This window comes from Carassius auratus, chromosome 36, assembly GCF_003368295.1.
Source record: "Carassius auratus strain Wakin chromosome 36, ASM336829v1, whole genome shotgun sequence".
In the NCBI taxonomy this organism is placed as follows: Eukaryota; Metazoa; Chordata; class Actinopteri; order Cypriniformes; family Cyprinidae; genus Carassius; species Carassius auratus.
This window is the reverse complement of record NC_039278.1, coordinates 4,667,609-4,684,896: the sequence shown is the minus strand read 5'-3', so window position 1 is coordinate 4,684,896 and position 17,288 is coordinate 4,667,609. Positions and strand designations below refer to the sequence as shown.

The following is a 17,288-nucleotide window of genomic DNA, read 5'->3' as shown; positions in this document are numbered from 1 at the left end:
TTTCTCACTAGGCTAATACCTTTTTATTACTTCCTATGATAAGCAAGCATACTAAATCACAGAATATTTATGTTGCAATCTCTTACTGCAACGTAAATTATTTTACATACTACTAATATAATTATAACTGTAAGTTTTTGTTACTGTTCTGTAACAAAAAAGTGCAATCTTACAACTGTAAAGTTGCATCAACTTCTGAATGAAACTACAACAGTGTTAGTAGCCTAGTGAGAAGGGGATGTTGGGGGAAACACCTTTTTTTCTCTATTTCATCAAAACGCAGTTTTCGCAAGTTCTCTGATATAATTTGGCTCCACTGTCATGTAACAAATCGGGAAAATGCTTCGCGCGTTCTTTTGCGCTTATTTTTGTTGGCAAATAAGAATGATTTGCGCGTTTCAAGTTTCACCCTGGTTTCACCGCGGGGTTTGCGGATGATGTTTTTTTGCAACGAATATACAGGGATTATGAAATCATGCTAGCCACGCATATTTTGCTTCCTGAAAATGGCAATTTATGCGGCGTATTTGAAAAAATGCGACCCCCGCATAAATATGCGGCCTTTGGCTGATTATGCATTAAATCAGGCGATCGCATAATCGCGTTTTTCTGGAGGGACTGCTCTATGTCAACTACAGTGGCAGCAGCGCCCCAGTGCCGCGTCAGGTACGATTCTGGTGTGTAAAAACACAGAAAATGCTAAGCAGCTGTCATGCAACTGACACGCAACAGAAACGCCAACGCTCACGCCACGCAGCCAGTGTGTCACCGGCCTTAGAATCAGCTGCAGGGTGGGATTTGCGCTGGATGCGGAGACTTCCTCCACTTAATATGTCCGTTTGGAAACACGAAAATGTTCCGCATACAAAATATTGCATTCGGTCATTCGGTACACATGTGCACCGTACCGAAAGCCCTGTACCGAAACGGTCCAGTATGAATACACGTACCGTTACACCCCTAGTATTTATTACTCATTAAATATTTATTAATTTATTTTTAAATCAACCAATCAATTTTTTGTATATTTATTTACATTTAATTTAATAATTTTTATTATTTTAGATAAATATATGTATCAATATATCAATTGATCAGTCAATCAATCTATCTATGTACAGTATATATCCATTGTATATGAATATATCTTTCTGTTAATCAGTCCATCCGTCCTCAATCCTTTGAATGGTAGTATGCTTCTATGTGTAACACTTTATAATAACTTTCATTTATAAATCATTACCAAACCTTATATTAATCCTTAACAGATTATTAGTTAATATAGCTTTGCTCATGTTTTTGCAGTACCCAATCTTACGTGGAAACTACTCATAATTTGCAAGTGTTTATTAATCTTTAGTACATTTTTGAACAGTTATCTCAATGGCAAAAGGTGTCCAGAAAGACCTGAATTTACCCTATTCATACATCTTTATTAATCATGAATTAATCAGTTGTTCATGTTTTTTCATTAGTCAATCTAGTTGAAACTATCTACTCTTCAGTATATCATTATACTGAAAAACATTATTATATCATTGAAGGATATTCCCTGAATCATAAATAAACAAATAACAAATAATTCGGTCATTTAATAAAACAATACAATATAAGTCCCACCCATTTGAGATGGCAGCCAAGCATATAAAAAAAAATGTCTGGGCTACAGATGTTAGACAAAGAAGAAGAATAAAAATAATAACCTAACTAACTAGACTAGATAGATATTGATCACAAATACAGTTAGTTGAAGTCTGAACATTTTGTTTTGTATTATGCATTATGTATTTTGTGTTTCAGCACCTTTTTAATAGTTTGTGAAGCAGAGTTTGGGAGGACAGATGTAATTTGTTTGCTATTGCTTGCTATTGGCAGAAACATAACATTTCTTTCAAGCAAGAATTTCAGTTTATTTCTAACTTCCTTTAAACACAACCCAATGCCAATTTAACAGTAATAAAAAGAGCTCCTGTTCTGTTTGTCTTTTATTATGAGTTGCAAGCACTAAACACTAAAATGTAGTCATTAAATTGAGGGGTTTTCCTTGCAGGATGAAATGAAATAGAACTACTTCTGTAGTAAATGCCGCTTACGCTGTGTTACATCAGTCATGCATTCACTGAGATTTGATTGCTTGCATTCAGTGTAATCATGACTTGGCAAAAAATGACATGTTTTACTTCTATAATGAGTTTTGTAGCAATTTGTGGACCATTTTCCAGCCAAATGCATTGCGTTCGAAACACTGCAGTGCCTTTCACAAGATTAAATCATTTCCCAGCATTAACCATCTTAGATTTCTGCTTAACCACACAGAGATCTCATCGATTGAATAAAGAGTGCGGCACAGGGCTTGATCACAGATGTTGGAGATCATTCATCACCATAGTATGTGCAGAACGGCTGGGCTCTGCTCCCACACTGGAAGCCACGATGTGATTTCAGGCACTCCCTTCCTGTATAAGTGATGCTGTCTGCACAAGCACATGGTTTATCACTTCAGCTGGCAATCAATTAGTTCCCAATCAATAGCCTCTCGCTGGCCAACAGGCAACAAATTAGCGGTCTCTCTCTCTACTCGCACTACACTTGTTTAAGCGGGAACTTGTTTTTCATCAGGAATCTAACCTGCTCTGCTGGCAGCTTAAGCTCAAAGTTTCGCCATTTTCAGTTAAAGGCAGTTCATCACTTAATTCATTGATGTCATTGTCCAGCTCTGTTCAGTTTAAATAGTATCTTGGCAATCAAGTCAACGATATCGCTGGATATTTAGTGTCCCCAACTAAACAACCCAGAGGCGACAGTGGCAAGGAACCAAAATTCCATCGGTGACAGAATAGAGAAAAAAAAAAACCTTGGGAGAAACCAGGCTCAGTCGGTAGGCCAGTTCTCCTCTGTCCAGATGAACCAGCAGTTCAATTCCAGGCTCCAACAAAGTCACATTGTGCAGAGGACTCATCTGGTTCCTGTGGTCTTGTCCCGATGATGTCTAGGAGACAAAGTCTTCACTGGGGATCTGTCTCTGGGGCTCATCTAGTTGTTCTTGTCTCTGCTGACATTCATGGCTGTTCCACCATTTGGGCTTGATACGTACTGGATCCAGGTGACTGCAGTGACCATCTGATCTGGATACAGACTGGAACTGGTGGCTACAGTGACCTCGGAATAAGAGATAAACAGACATATATTAGCATAGATGTAGCAAGTTTACATCGGGTGTTATAGCATAGTGTAGTAAATTAAGCTGAAAAGGAAAATGTATATACATAATAACAATTAATTATGATTACTTACAATTATTTATATGAGCTACCAGTAGTATCTGTAGGAGAATTAAATTGCCTTCAACTAATCTGTTCGTCCAGTGAACATTTAGCATAATTTCATATAACTCTAAGAAAGGATATTTCCATGGCCACAAAAAATACTTTCATACAGTATTAATTCAGTAGAGCATGTAGCAAAATAGGAATCATAAAGGTACATTGATTTGTAAGGCAGATTCCGAAAATCAATTTGTGCACAAGAGTTTTATATAAAAAAACACTAACACAAACTTGTCTAACAAACAAACAAATAAACATACATACATAAATTCACTCATACAAGGGAAAGGGCAAATGAGATTTGATGGATGATACCATCAGGAAAACCAGAGAATGAAGCTATGAAAATATATTTTTGGTGCTCACCAACTGGCAAAGTCGAACATCATTAGCTCAGGCTTGAATAACAAACTTACAGAATTTCCATTTAGCATTAGCCAGCTCTTTTGAATTTGCCAAGATGTCAGGCACTCTGGTCCCGGTAAACATTTGACTATGGTAGCTGGTTTCTCTATTTTCACATCCCGTACAAAAGAATCACCAATAACTAGAGCACTTTGATCAGGTTTCTCATTGGGTGTGTCACTGAGTGAGGAGAACCTGTTTAATGTTTCAATCGGAACGGAAGAGAGCAGTGTTTTGACCCGTGACAATGCCACCTCACAGTCACCCAATCGCCCTGCTGCAGAAGCTCTGTAACTGAAACCAAACAATATACAAGACTCCCTGAGCTAGTAGCACCCAAAGCAGTATCTTCAGCCCTCAAATTCTTATTGTCCTCACTTAAAGTTTGGATGTGTGTCTCGAATTCTGAAACCTTCTTTGTCAGCCTATTTCCCTGCATTGATCACATCCCTCATTGCTGACAGATAGAGCTAAACTGTACATGTTGCAAGCAGTGCAAACAACAATAGCAGGAGAAGAAGCCATTACTCACCATGATTGATCAATGATTCTGACTTTCACTGTTGTATGATGAACTTGAAAAAAAAAAACAGTGCGAGAGAGAAAAGAAACAGGGCAAGAGAGAAAAAAATTAAGAAATAAGGTAATCGAAGTGAATAGAAAACACGAATGAAAAAGTAAATGACAAGCTAACTGGTTAATGAATGCTAACATGCTGTATGCATGCTGCAATCGCGATTTAAAATGTAAATGGTTAAATTATTTTTTATAGATAACATCAGATGTATGGTGGGAGTTAAGTTTATATTTTATCACTTTAGACAACAGAGAGTGATTGTAAGATTCAACAGAAAAGCAAAGCTACAATCACAAACCATTCAGAAGCACGCAGACAGGAACCGGAAAGAGTTTCAGGCCTTTTAGTACTAGACAAAAGGATGTTTCTGTGATTAAAAAGGATAACTTTGAAGGATAAATAATGGGCACGAAAACAGAGCAAACGTTAAAAGCTGTTAATTACTAGGTTTCATATAGAAAGCAGTGATGTCAGTTTCTGTCATTTGAAATTAATGACTAGTGGCTGTAAAACTGTAGTTGCTGTAGTATCAGGATCAAATGTAAAAATGTATTTTTGTTATTTAAATACCACTGAAAACACTTTCAAATGATTTCAGTGTTGATGTTTCAATTTAAATTAAAGTTTTAGGAAGAAGCTCATCCTGGTTTATTTGTCCTCTCATTTTAAAAGGCTCCAGTGTGCCACCATCTGTACGGCAACAGTAGAACTTTCATGTATGCACTGTGACACCCAGCTTGTTTTTTTTATATATTTTTTTTATTTCTTATTCATCCATTTTGTCTTTTCTTTTTATAAATGTATCAGCGGTTCCAATTCCGAATGTAATTTCCAAAGGTCACCTTCTCTGAGAATAAATTATCTCCACAATGCAAGGTCATTCTCAGTCTCCAGAGCATTCAGAACGAGATAACGTTTTTGTTCACAGATTTTCTGGCCCTTCTCTCTCCTCCACATTATCACTGTCATGTTATCTTTGTACTGTGGGAAATTTTAGTTTGATGGCATATTTTGTTGAATACAAATGGTCATTTTGCAGCTGTGAATTGCTGAATTATGTCAGGTACCTCTTACCGTATACAGTGATTTTTTTTTTTCCAATCATTCCCACACATAGCCTCTAACTAAAATAACAGTGTACAGTGAACAGTGGGAGGCAATCAGGAATGCATCTGGCCATTATGGGTGTTTATATATATATATATATATATATATATATATATATATATATATATATATATATATATATGGACAGCTTTCGCCCCTGTATATTTCATACAATTCTCATACATTTTGAAACTTGCACTTGCATTTAATTTATCAACTAATAATGACCAGCAACGTACATACATCAACAGTAATTCCCCCCTCTTAGAAAAGTATTTATTATTATTATGATTATTATTATGATTATGATTATTATTTAGACCATCACCACCTGGAAAGCTAAACTCATAGCTACCGTTACACAAAACATTAATTTAACTTAATTTGTTCTGCTTTTTACTTCAGATTCCTTTACCATATTCCATTCTCTTGACTGACTGATACATTTCCTTGGTAGCCAAATACACTACCTTTTAATAAAACTTTATTAGTAGCAAAACAACTTAACTGACCAAATTTGTGTTAAATTTGACACTTATAAATCAATGTCTAACTACCGAAATAGTTATATATAACCATTTGTTTGTTTGTGGCCCAAATCATTTATGAATCGGAAATAAATGGCTGCTTTGTACAATCAGGCAATTTAACAACATTGATGTTGACATAAACTAAAGCTTATAGGAACAAGAATAATAGTTAACTGTATTGCTTCATTTACAATTATTGTATTTGAAAACATACAACAGATTAAACTAATTCAAACCACAGGATAAATGTCTGTAGTTAAAGAAACACTGTTTAAGCCACTGACCTGTGCTGAGTTTCCCAAAAGCTTCGTAAGCCTAAGAAGTTCGTAAAAATGATGGTATGACTGATCTTAATATTACGGTCTCTTTCCCAAAAGCATCGTAACTTAAGTAGCACTTGAAAATCATTGTAGATCTACAGGTGCTCTGGAGTAATAGTAAAGCCCTAAGTGCATCGTAATAAGACAGATTTATGCGGTCACCTGCATGACAATCGGCAGATTACACCTTTAACTTGATTCAAGTGCCATGTGATTATAATATAAGATTTGATTGTGCTTTATTGTACATTTTACAAATCGTTTTCTTTCTTTCTTTATTTTATTAATTTATAAATGAAATAATTAAAAGGGGCAGAAAAAATTAGAAATAAACATTTAATATTATTATTAAAGTATATACACTATAATATAATATAATATTGTACTGTATTATCCGGTGGCTGAGATAGCTCAACGTGCTGCAATTTAAGAAAACACATGCAAATTGAAAAAACACCAGAAAAAAAAAAAACATCTTCATCATTTTGACAACACAAGTGCTGCAAATCCTCACAACACATGCATATAGCGAAATACGCTGCAAATCCTTCACAACACATGCATATAACGAAACGTGCTGCAAATAGCACTGACCACAATGGAAATGTTTCGAGAAAACCTCAAAAAGTGTCGGACCCGGCTGGGATTCGCTTATCGTGCAGTGGCTACTGGTCAGTGGAGTTGTTGGTGAACTGAAAGGTGAGTTTTTTTTTTTATGCCATTTTTTTTTTTTTTTTAAACACCATGATTCCTTTATCTTTGGGATATTATTAGCCTGAATAAGCTGAATAATTACATGATTAATTGTAAAAAATTTAAAATTACTAACTTTAATATCCTCAGCTAAATATAATTTCAAGGTTAATAAAAATAAATTTGCAATGCTTTCATTAAGTGATTCTTAATTTGCATGTGTTGGGAAATATTTGCAGCACTATATGCATCTGTTGTGATGATATGCAGTGCGTTTCGTTATATGCATGTGTTGTGAAGATTTGCAGCGCGTTTCGCTATATGCATGTGTTGTGATGATTTGCAGCGCGTTTCGCTATATGCATGTGTTGTGATGATTTGCAGCGCATTTCGCTATATGCATCTATTGTGATTATTTGCAGCGCGTTTCGTTATATGCATGTGTTGTGATGATTTGCAGCACTTGTGTTGTCAAACTGATGAAGATGTTTTCTTCATTTGCTGATGTTTTGTCAATTTGCATGTGTATCTTAAGTTGCAGCGTGTTGAGCTTTCTCGGCCACCGTAGTATTATAGTTATTATAACCAAGTTGTCTGTCTGGAACATAGCATTGTGTAACGCCAAAAAACGATTGTGTACTACAATTACGAGCCATTCTATATGGTGAAATTTCAGCACCTGACAAACGGTAAGTGACTCCTAAGTAGCAATTGAAAGGCAGATATGTGGGATTGCATTTCAAACGCACATGAAACAATAACAAACGATCGTAAAATTACTCATACAGTAGGAAACGCTCTTAAGTGCTAAGAAAAATCGTTATCGGGAAACCCGGCCCTGATCGTATCTTTCTTCCCAACTGTTGTTCTCCTTTCCTTTGGCTGCCTCTGATTATGTGCAGGTGGTATGTGATAACACGTGGAAGTTCTCGGTCATTGGAAAACAATGGCATGGTAAACGCCTTCTTATTTGCTAATGGCCTTTATCAGGCAATGCTGTTTGTTTCACATCAGCTTAGTGGACAAGCAGCTTCCTCTGCCAATGCAACTCTTTCTGTCTCTCACTACCCACAGGTCTATTCAAGCTCAAATATACAATGATTTTGCCATTTTGTTATCGCTGCACACAGAGAAATTAAATATTGATTCTCCTCACAGGGAAAAAGAATTTCTGTGCAGAAATTACTTATTCTCCCTCTTTCTTGCCGCTCCCAAGCTGTTTCTGCTTTTACATTTTACCTCAGGAATTTGTGGCTAATTTTGACTTTAATGGCTTTTGCTGCCTATGAAGTTGTCCAATTTATTATATATATATATATATATATATATATATATATATATTATTATTATTATTATTATTATTATTATTATTATTTTTATTTATTTTTCAGAATCGAAGCACTGAATGTTACAGTAATCCATGGACAGTGCAAAAGTAGACACACAAGGGTGAATATGTGATATATACTGTCTCTGGGGTATTTATGACTGTTCTGCAAATCATCATGCCACATAATTAATATTAATGAGTCAAGCTGATAATGCATTTTATAATGTGCCTCCCCCTCCTGCACTTTATTTCCTGTGGCCCAAATCATTTATAAAAAAAAAAAAAAAAAAAAAAAAAAAAACAATTTAAAGGCAACTTTGTTTAGTCAGACAAATTACCTAATTAAAGATTATGAATATCAATATTTAAGAGTTTTATAATTTAATTATAATTATTAAATGTATTTTATAATTGTATTATATGATAAAAGTATCATTGCAAACTTGTTAAAAAAAAAAGAGACTGTATTCCCTGTGCAATAGCTGCATTACTTACCTCAGTGATTCTTTTTTTCTCCTTTGTTTATTGTTAATATATTTTTGGTTGTTTGCATTTTAATGAGGCATGCTTAACTGAAGCTCTTCATCAGGATAATTCAATCGGAGTATAATGTCAATCAGAGAGTATGAAATTTAACACATTACAGTAAATCCCTGAATGCGTATAAACAATGAACACTAATGTCTAAACAAATTATGACAATGCTGCATAAAATACTAGTGGTACTACATTATGTTTTGTTGGTAACACTTCAGTAAAGGGACCAATTCTCAATATTAACTAGTCTCTTATTAGCAAACCTGACATATTGCCTGTTTATTAGTACTTATAAAGCGCGTATTCTGCATCTCTAATCGTACCCCATACCTAAACATAACATCTACCATAGTAACTAATAAGTAGCAAATTAGGATTTTATTGAGGTAATCGTCATAGGTATAGAGTAATTCACTTACAGAATTAAACAAAATGTTCAACAGAAGAAAGAAACTCATACAGGGTTGGAACAAGTGGAGGGTGCATAAACGATGACAGAATTTTCTGAAAGTGAACTACTGTACTCCTTTAATAGTTTGTTAATAACAAGAATTGAACCTTAAAATAAAATGTGACTTTTTTTTTCTTTTTTTTTTCTTTTTTTTATGACCTAAAATTACTTTGTGTTGTAGTCAAAATATTTAATATTACTGAGTTAACTTGCCTCTGTTAAACTTTTTAAAATACTATTAAAAAGTATAAATTACTCTTAAACTAAACTATTTCTGAAATATATTCCCATTCATATTCACAATTTTGAGCACTCCGGGGTGATTATGAACATGAAATTATCCAGCCATGGCTCCCTGTTATATTATTCCCTTAATCATCCATCACAATGAGAAAACCCATATATATATCCTGCTTTGTTATGTTTGTTTTTCAGGGCCTGTCTGATATGAATTACTCTGATGACTGTTTTTGGTCACAGTTGATTGTAAACACAGCAATCTATATTTTATTTTTCTTGCATTATGCTTCAAACAGTGACTGTATAATTTTGCATTGACTTTGGCCTAGACAGTCATCACTTTTTTGAGGTTTGCATAGTGCATGTATATGCTGAGAAACAGTAATATGTTCATTTATTAATCATCATTTATTATCATCAGTTATTAAACAGCAGAGAGGCAGTTTCAACCAAAACAGATTAATCCAAAACCATCACTCAATGAGAAATCAATAGCAGTTTATGCAGGGCTATTGTGATGTGCATTATGTGCAGCTACAAATGAGATGAACATCATATTTACATGCATTAATACACACATTTCATGCACATCACATATACAAATAATAATAATAAAAAAAAAAAAAAAAAAAAAACACATGCCACAAGAAAAACACTTTTCATTATTCACTTTTCATATTCATCTGTCAAAATATCTCTCACAGTGAGAACATTTTAATAAAGTATTGATACACATACAGTATCAATACTGTATCTGTAAAGATCATTGTAGAAGGTCTAATCAAGTTATTCTGTTTACTAGAGAGAAGCATAGCTTTGACTAGAATAACTGTTGTATATTGATGTATATTTTCACAAATAATCATCATCCGTGTGTGTCTATCTTTCAGAGACATTTGAAGAGCTGCAGAGGTGGTGGTTGTCCTGGTCCAAATATCAGCTCACTGCAGACACCTGGAGATTTGAGCTTTTTCTCCAATCAGCTTGCTGTCCCCACAGTGGAGTTCACATACCCAGAGCTCCCTAAAACAGAGGTACATGAACATACTGTACTCATGCTTATGTGTGCAATTTAAGCACACTGATACACCAATCATTTATTTAATTCACTGTAAGAGCAAAATGTTAACAATGAACAGCCATTACCTGCCTACTGTCCACAGATGGGGGGAAAAATGTTTTTAAGAGGCAGACACATAATCGCCTAATGGAAAACATATGCTTCAGATGCTTAACAATATGTGTGGGTGTGTGTGTGTGTGTGTTGTCCTAAACAGGATCATATTCAATCTACCTATGTCAACGAATGGAAGTCAGCCAGCCATTTATAATTTTTCCAAAATGCCATGCCTTTACTAGGGTGTTCTCACTCCCAACTGATTACATATTGATGCTTGGTCAGAATCCCTCACATCATTTTTTAATGTGTAGGGTACTTCACTGCTTTCAGTTGTTTGCTTTATGCATCAGATCAAGACAAACATGTGTCAGGTCAAGATGCATGAAATTCCTTGTATGTGTAAAAGTAAAAGTAAAAAAAAAAAAAATATATATATATATATATATATAAAGTCTGTCAATGTTCATACTTTCAAAGAACAGCTAACCCTACTCCTACCCTAAACCTACCTGCTTCTCAACAACTAAAACACTAAACAGGCAAAATCAATTATTAATGGGTATGTATTGTAGAAATGTTTATTTACAGGTATTTGTTAATACCCAACATTGTAATGTCATCTTGGTGATGTTCCCATGCCCATCACATTTGTGTATAACACCAATGGATTCTGATTGAAAGCAATGTGCTTTCAGGTTTATTTTTATTTATTTATTTATTTATTTATTTATTTATTTATTTATTTATTTATTTATGTATTGTGCTAGTGGTTTCGATAAAAAAGTTAATCAAATGCAAAAACACTAGAGAGAGAGAGATATGAATTAAAAAATTATAAAAAAAAATCAAACACATATACTGTATATGGATGGATCAAAAATAACATGCATAGCATACATATATAAATATAGATTTGGATATTTGTGTACATATGCAAATATCACTAACTATGATATCCTTGCTTTTAACTCGAGAGATCCAGTCTAATTTTAACCAATTAGACAGCTGAGTGAAAATCTACAATTCAATGAGGATTGACTCAGGGACCTGGAGTTTGCATGCTTTCCCAGAAAACCTGTAAGAGGAGTGTGCACTCTCTGTGACCCTAATGCTTTCATACACTTTAATGTGAATTCTCTGACAGTCACATCTTACTGTCACACATTATAATACTGTTTTCTGATGTAAATTATCTTCTATGTTCCTCCATCACACAGTAATATGTTCAAACAATGTTGTGTTTCATCTTTAATGACATTGATGTCTGTGTTTTATCCGTCATGTCCTTTCAGATGACACATGCACGTATATCCCGGAAGCAATGAGCTCTCTATTCATTCAAAATAAACACTCAGGAAGCTTGCCTTCTAAATTGCATACATATGTGTCCTCATTTTCATTGCTCGTTAACTTAATTTGAACACATCCTGCATCTCAATGGTTTTATGGTGCATCTTTGAACTTCCTCACCACAGTGTTGTTGGTTAGATACACTTTTCTTATCCTGGACTTCATAAACCCAATGTAGGACTGTAAGAGTTAAACACACACAGAGTGACTGTTTTCCTCTTTCCTCATTCTGTACAGTATATATTTCAGCCTTTCTCTCACGCTGTGGTGGCTGACACTTTTTCTGCATGCTGACTTGTACATCCGTCTCATCCGGCACACATGCCTGGCTAAGCATTTGCAGTGCAATGCTGGTGTGCCTTAAACTGTGAGTGTAACCTTTTTCTGGCATTCAAGCCATCAGGCTACATTAGTGCTGGGGGTGGCTGGTGTGTTTGGGAACAACACGGTCTGTGCTGTGACATCCAGCTCCCAGCATCTCTGCTTCTGTTCTCTGCCACATGCCTCCGCCCCAGGAGCTGTCGCTCTCCCAGATAACAAAATCAAAATGACAGACCTAGGCCTTCATATCCTAACAATACTTGTAGTGCTTCTCACTCCCTTGGATTTATTTTGTTGTCACTATTTAATATATATATATATATATATATATATATATATATATATATATATATATATATATATATATATATATATATATATATATATATGTGTGCACTAATTAATGCTGTCAAAGTGATCAAAGTTAATTCAAAGTGATTTCTAGTAAAGTGCTTTCTCTTTCTTTAAACAGATGTACCACTGATGATATAAAGACTATTTATGCAAATAATACTTAATTTCATTGTAGATTTAGTTTAGAATTTTTATATACATTTTTGCAAAACTTTTTCTCTTCTGAAATGACCATTTCCATGAATCAAATGTTTTTACAAATCCCTTTGATTAACCTCCTCTGGTCGTGGGCACTGAAGACATAGTCTAATGCAGAGTGACAGATCAGGGAGTCTGTCTCCACCCGTGCTAATGTAACTCCCTCTCCAGATGGCTTTCATGGCTTGTTTCTGCCTCCAGCCCTGTGGCTAAGGGTCAGAACTGATCGCTAACTCGAGAAATTGGCCTGACCGTGCAAAAATCTGTCACCAGTTGTTTACCAAGAGCCTTCCCCATCCAGAGTTACCATCCGGCTCTTGTTCTGGAAAGTCAGAGGTTTGTTGGCTATGTACAGACAGCATGTTCAAGTTTCTTGGCCCAAGGTGCTGTATTAGTGTCTGCACAACTAATCTAATTAGCAGAAGCAGCAGCAGGATGTGGTAGATCCATAGGGTTCAAAATCATATGGCAGTTCCTTTTGCTAGCTAGCTTCCTCCTAACAACACTATGCTAGGCTTGTCTTAGCTTGCACAAGCCTACCAACTAGTTTTTGCCATTGACGGCGACTGTGTGAGGAAAAAATATTGGGTGTAACATGCACATGTACTTATGTAAGATATAGTAATATCTCATCAACATGTCATCATTAATGTGTTTTTTTTTTTTTTTTTTTGCAATTTTTTTGCAATTTTGCTGAAAGGATGGCAGTGATCTGCTGGTGCTGTCAGCAAAAGCATATAAACAGGACAGTGAAGTTTAAGAGGGCTATCATTTGAGAGGTTTAAGTTTCAGTCCTTGTATAGAAATGAAGATGACTTGATTTATTGTTGAGAGAAAATAAAGTACATAACTGTGTTTGGCAAAGGAATATGTTGAATGTGTCACACTGAAAGTTGGAAGTTGTCCTCCATCTTTTGACAGTACTTGAAAAGCAAAAACTTACTCAGCATAACTACCCTTATGAAACAAAAATATATTGCAGTATATTGAAAGCGGCAATCATTTGTATATTTTGCAATACATGATATAATTTATGTATTATCAATATATTATTAAATTTATTCAAATATATAAAATATTAGAAAATAAAAAAGGAAAATAATATATTACAATATATCACAATATATTTAAAGAAATATATTGGTAAATATATTTTCCTTTCGTAAGGGTACACAGATCTCAGGTTAACTCTGCCTTTGCATATCCAGTGTAGTCCGGGTCATCCTGTTCATAATAAATTACACATATTCATTTTTGTATATATGAATAGGCAGAGCTGCAAATCATTTAACCAGCATCTGTCAAACATTGTTCTGTTAACGTGCAGATGTCCTGCTCCTTTGAGATGGCTGGCAATGAAATTAACAACATGTTCAGTCACTAGTGTCTGGAACAATAAAGTTGTATCCTCCATCTCAAGTGTCTTGGGCTGATTTAAAAGTGTCTGTCACTCACAGATTGACAGAGTCCCTGTTCGAAAAAAAAGAAAAATCTACTCATCCGTGATGCAGCAGTATGTATATTGCACTTAGAAAAGGCTTTTGTTAACTCCAAACCAAAGAAATATATTAAATAATATAAAGAAATCATAGAGAAATCAGCAGTTTGTTGTAAAATTTTAATGTGTTGTTGACTTTCAAGAAAAGTTATGTTTATATCCCAATAAAACAGCTCATAAGTTGAACATATAAACTACATAGACATAAAACAAAACAAAACAAAACAAAACAAAAAATATGTATATATATATATATATATATATATATATATATATATATATATATATATATATATATATATATATATATATATATATATATATATATATATATATATATATATATATTAGGGCTGTCAAATGATTAAAATTTTTAATCAAATTAATCAGAATTTTCAGTGGATTAATCAGGATTAATCACTATTTGCAATTACACCTGAATCCTAACCATTTTTTTTTTTTTCTGAAATTAATACCAAAAGATAAATAACAAGACACAGATACATAATTTTCATGTATTGATTCATCAATATGTGGTTCTTTTTTTCGGAATTTCAAAAGTTTAACATTTACTTAATCAAATTTACCTGAGCACTATATCAAACCATGCCATTTAACTACAGATAGTGTAAGAGTTTTAGGTGAACCAGTGGTTAAATATAGCCACATATCTATGAAATTATGCATAGAGAAACTCGAAAGAATGAATTCAGAAACACAAACATGCGCCCTCTGCACTCTGGGCACTCTTGTTTTTGGGAGGTGTCTATTTGCTCTGCCACAATACTTTAGGATCGATATTTTCACGTTCTGAAGGCTTCGAGTGCCAGTAAAACCAAGTAAAAATGCATATGCTTTTCCAAACAGCTTTCATTTTCGCTGCATTGCATGTAGGCATTCTGCGCATGCGCAGTGTGAAACACAGGACGCTATAACAGGAAGAAGCTCCAGCGTATCAACTACCAAAGTCGTCTCTGTTTATCGAGCTTGGCATGAATGTATTTGAGACTAACTGGGGTATAACCTTAAGCTTCTTCTGTGTTTTCGTCGCGGGGCTCGCTGCTGTTTTCGCTGAGATCGACGAGACTTTCCTGACCTGACTAAATTGTCACACTGCACATGCGTGAAATGCGTTAAAAAATTTGCAGAAATAAATGACAAACAACTAATTAACGCCGTTAACGCGCTATTTTTGACAGCCCTAATATATATATATATTATATTATACTTATTTATTTATTTATTTTCGACTGGCTTCAGCTTGCTTTTAGTTTCAGTGTACCAAGCCTGTGACAAACAAAACAAGTATCGCTTTTCCTCATCAAATAGGGATGTTTCATCAGTTATCCTTCCCTCAAGGCGTTGCCAGATCCTCCATTTATCCTCCTATGCTGTGAAAAGCACACACAAACAGATGCATCTGGCGGCAGGAAATGCTCGGTTTGCCTGCAGTAATTTGATTGACTTTTTTGGTTTCGGTTGCAATAGTATTTTCAATCACAACAGATTAGTCTTTTCATTCTCGTTGCTCAGTCGGCTCATTTGCGTTCAAAACTGAATTAATTTCTGCATGAGTATATTGGGGAATTAGCTGTACAATAACTGACATTTCTAGTGTGTCCTCTACAGTGAAATCCTTCCATCACCTGAGCTTCCTCAGAGGTTCATGGCTGATTAAGTCAGTGATAGATTTGCGAAACCGCAGCTGAGATCGTCCTCTGTCAACCCTGAGCCTGTCGCTGCCTGTCTTATTATCACTCGCTCATTGTCAATGAATATTCATATTGCTCCCTGCCAACAATAGACCATTAGTTCTGGTTACTGGGAGATGATGGCACACTAAATAGCTCTGAACGCTTTCAGAGAGACTGTCCCGCACATCAGGGCTGGGCTTTTCAGAGCAGGCAGATATCCAGCCACATGCTGATTACTACATTCAAAGCCTCATTTTCCAGCATACATAAACAGCATGTGTACCGCTTGCCGTGACTGTGAGACTGTGATTATTTCTTTCTGCTCCTGCTTTCTAAAAAACTAGTCCTCTCCCTGTTTCTGTCTTACAAACACACATGGTTGCTTGTCACATCTTCATAATTATTTAAATTCTGGATAAAATGGTGCATATTTGGTAAGATATAAAAAAAAAAAAAATTTGAATGAAGTCTCTTATGCTCAGCAAGGCTGCAATTATTTGGGAAAAAATGTGAGAACAGTTATATTGAATTCTGTAATTTATAAAAATGTTGTCTGGCAAAGGTGAATTTTCAGCAACCGTTACTCCAGTCTTCAGTATCATATGATCCTTCAGAAATTGTATGCCGAGTGCTCAAGAAACATTGATTATTTTTATCTGTGTTAAAACATTTGTGATGCTTAATATGTTTGTGGAAACCATAATACGTTTTAAAATTTTACTTCAAACTTTTGCAACATTATTAATGTTTACTGTTACTTTTGATCAATTTAATAAATGATTGCTGAAGAAAAATATTAATTTTATACAAAAATAAAATCTTACAAACTACAACTTTTGAAGAGTAGAGTAAATTTTAAGCCGTTTATAGTTCAAGCAAGTTGACAAAAAAAGAGTTTTCTTTATTTTCATGACTATGAAAATTGTAGATTCACACTGAAGGCATCAAAACTATGAATTAACACATGTGGAATTATATATGGAATTATATACATAACAAAAAAGTGTGAAACCACTAAAAACGTCATATTGTAGGTTGTTCCAAGTAGCCACCTTTTGCTTTGATTACTGCTTTGCACACTCTTAGATTTTCTTGATGAGCTTCAAGAGGTAGTCACCTGAAATGGACTTCCAACAGTCTTGAAGGAGTTCCCCGAGAGATGCTTAGCACTTGTTGGCCCTCATGCCTTCTGTCTGCAGTCCAGCTCACCCCTAAACCATCTGGATTGGGTTCAGGT

The 17,288-nt window shown here is 34.8% G+C and overlaps 1 protein-coding gene across 2 annotated transcripts in view; it reads left to right on the top strand.

The window, feature by feature from the left end:
• LOC113055012 (inactive N-acetylated-alpha-linked acidic dipeptidase-like protein 2) overlaps window positions 1-17,288 on the top strand; it is a 241,596-nt gene that overhangs the window by 171,227 nt on the left and 53,081 nt on the right. For both annotated transcript variants that reach the window (XM_026220927.1, XM_026220926.1), the window contains exon 10: window positions 10,407-10,550. In XM_026220927.1, coding sequence (XP_026076712.1) covers window positions 10,407-10,550 — 144 coding nt within the window. The remainder of the gene's footprint in view (window positions 1-10,406; window positions 10,551-17,288) is intronic.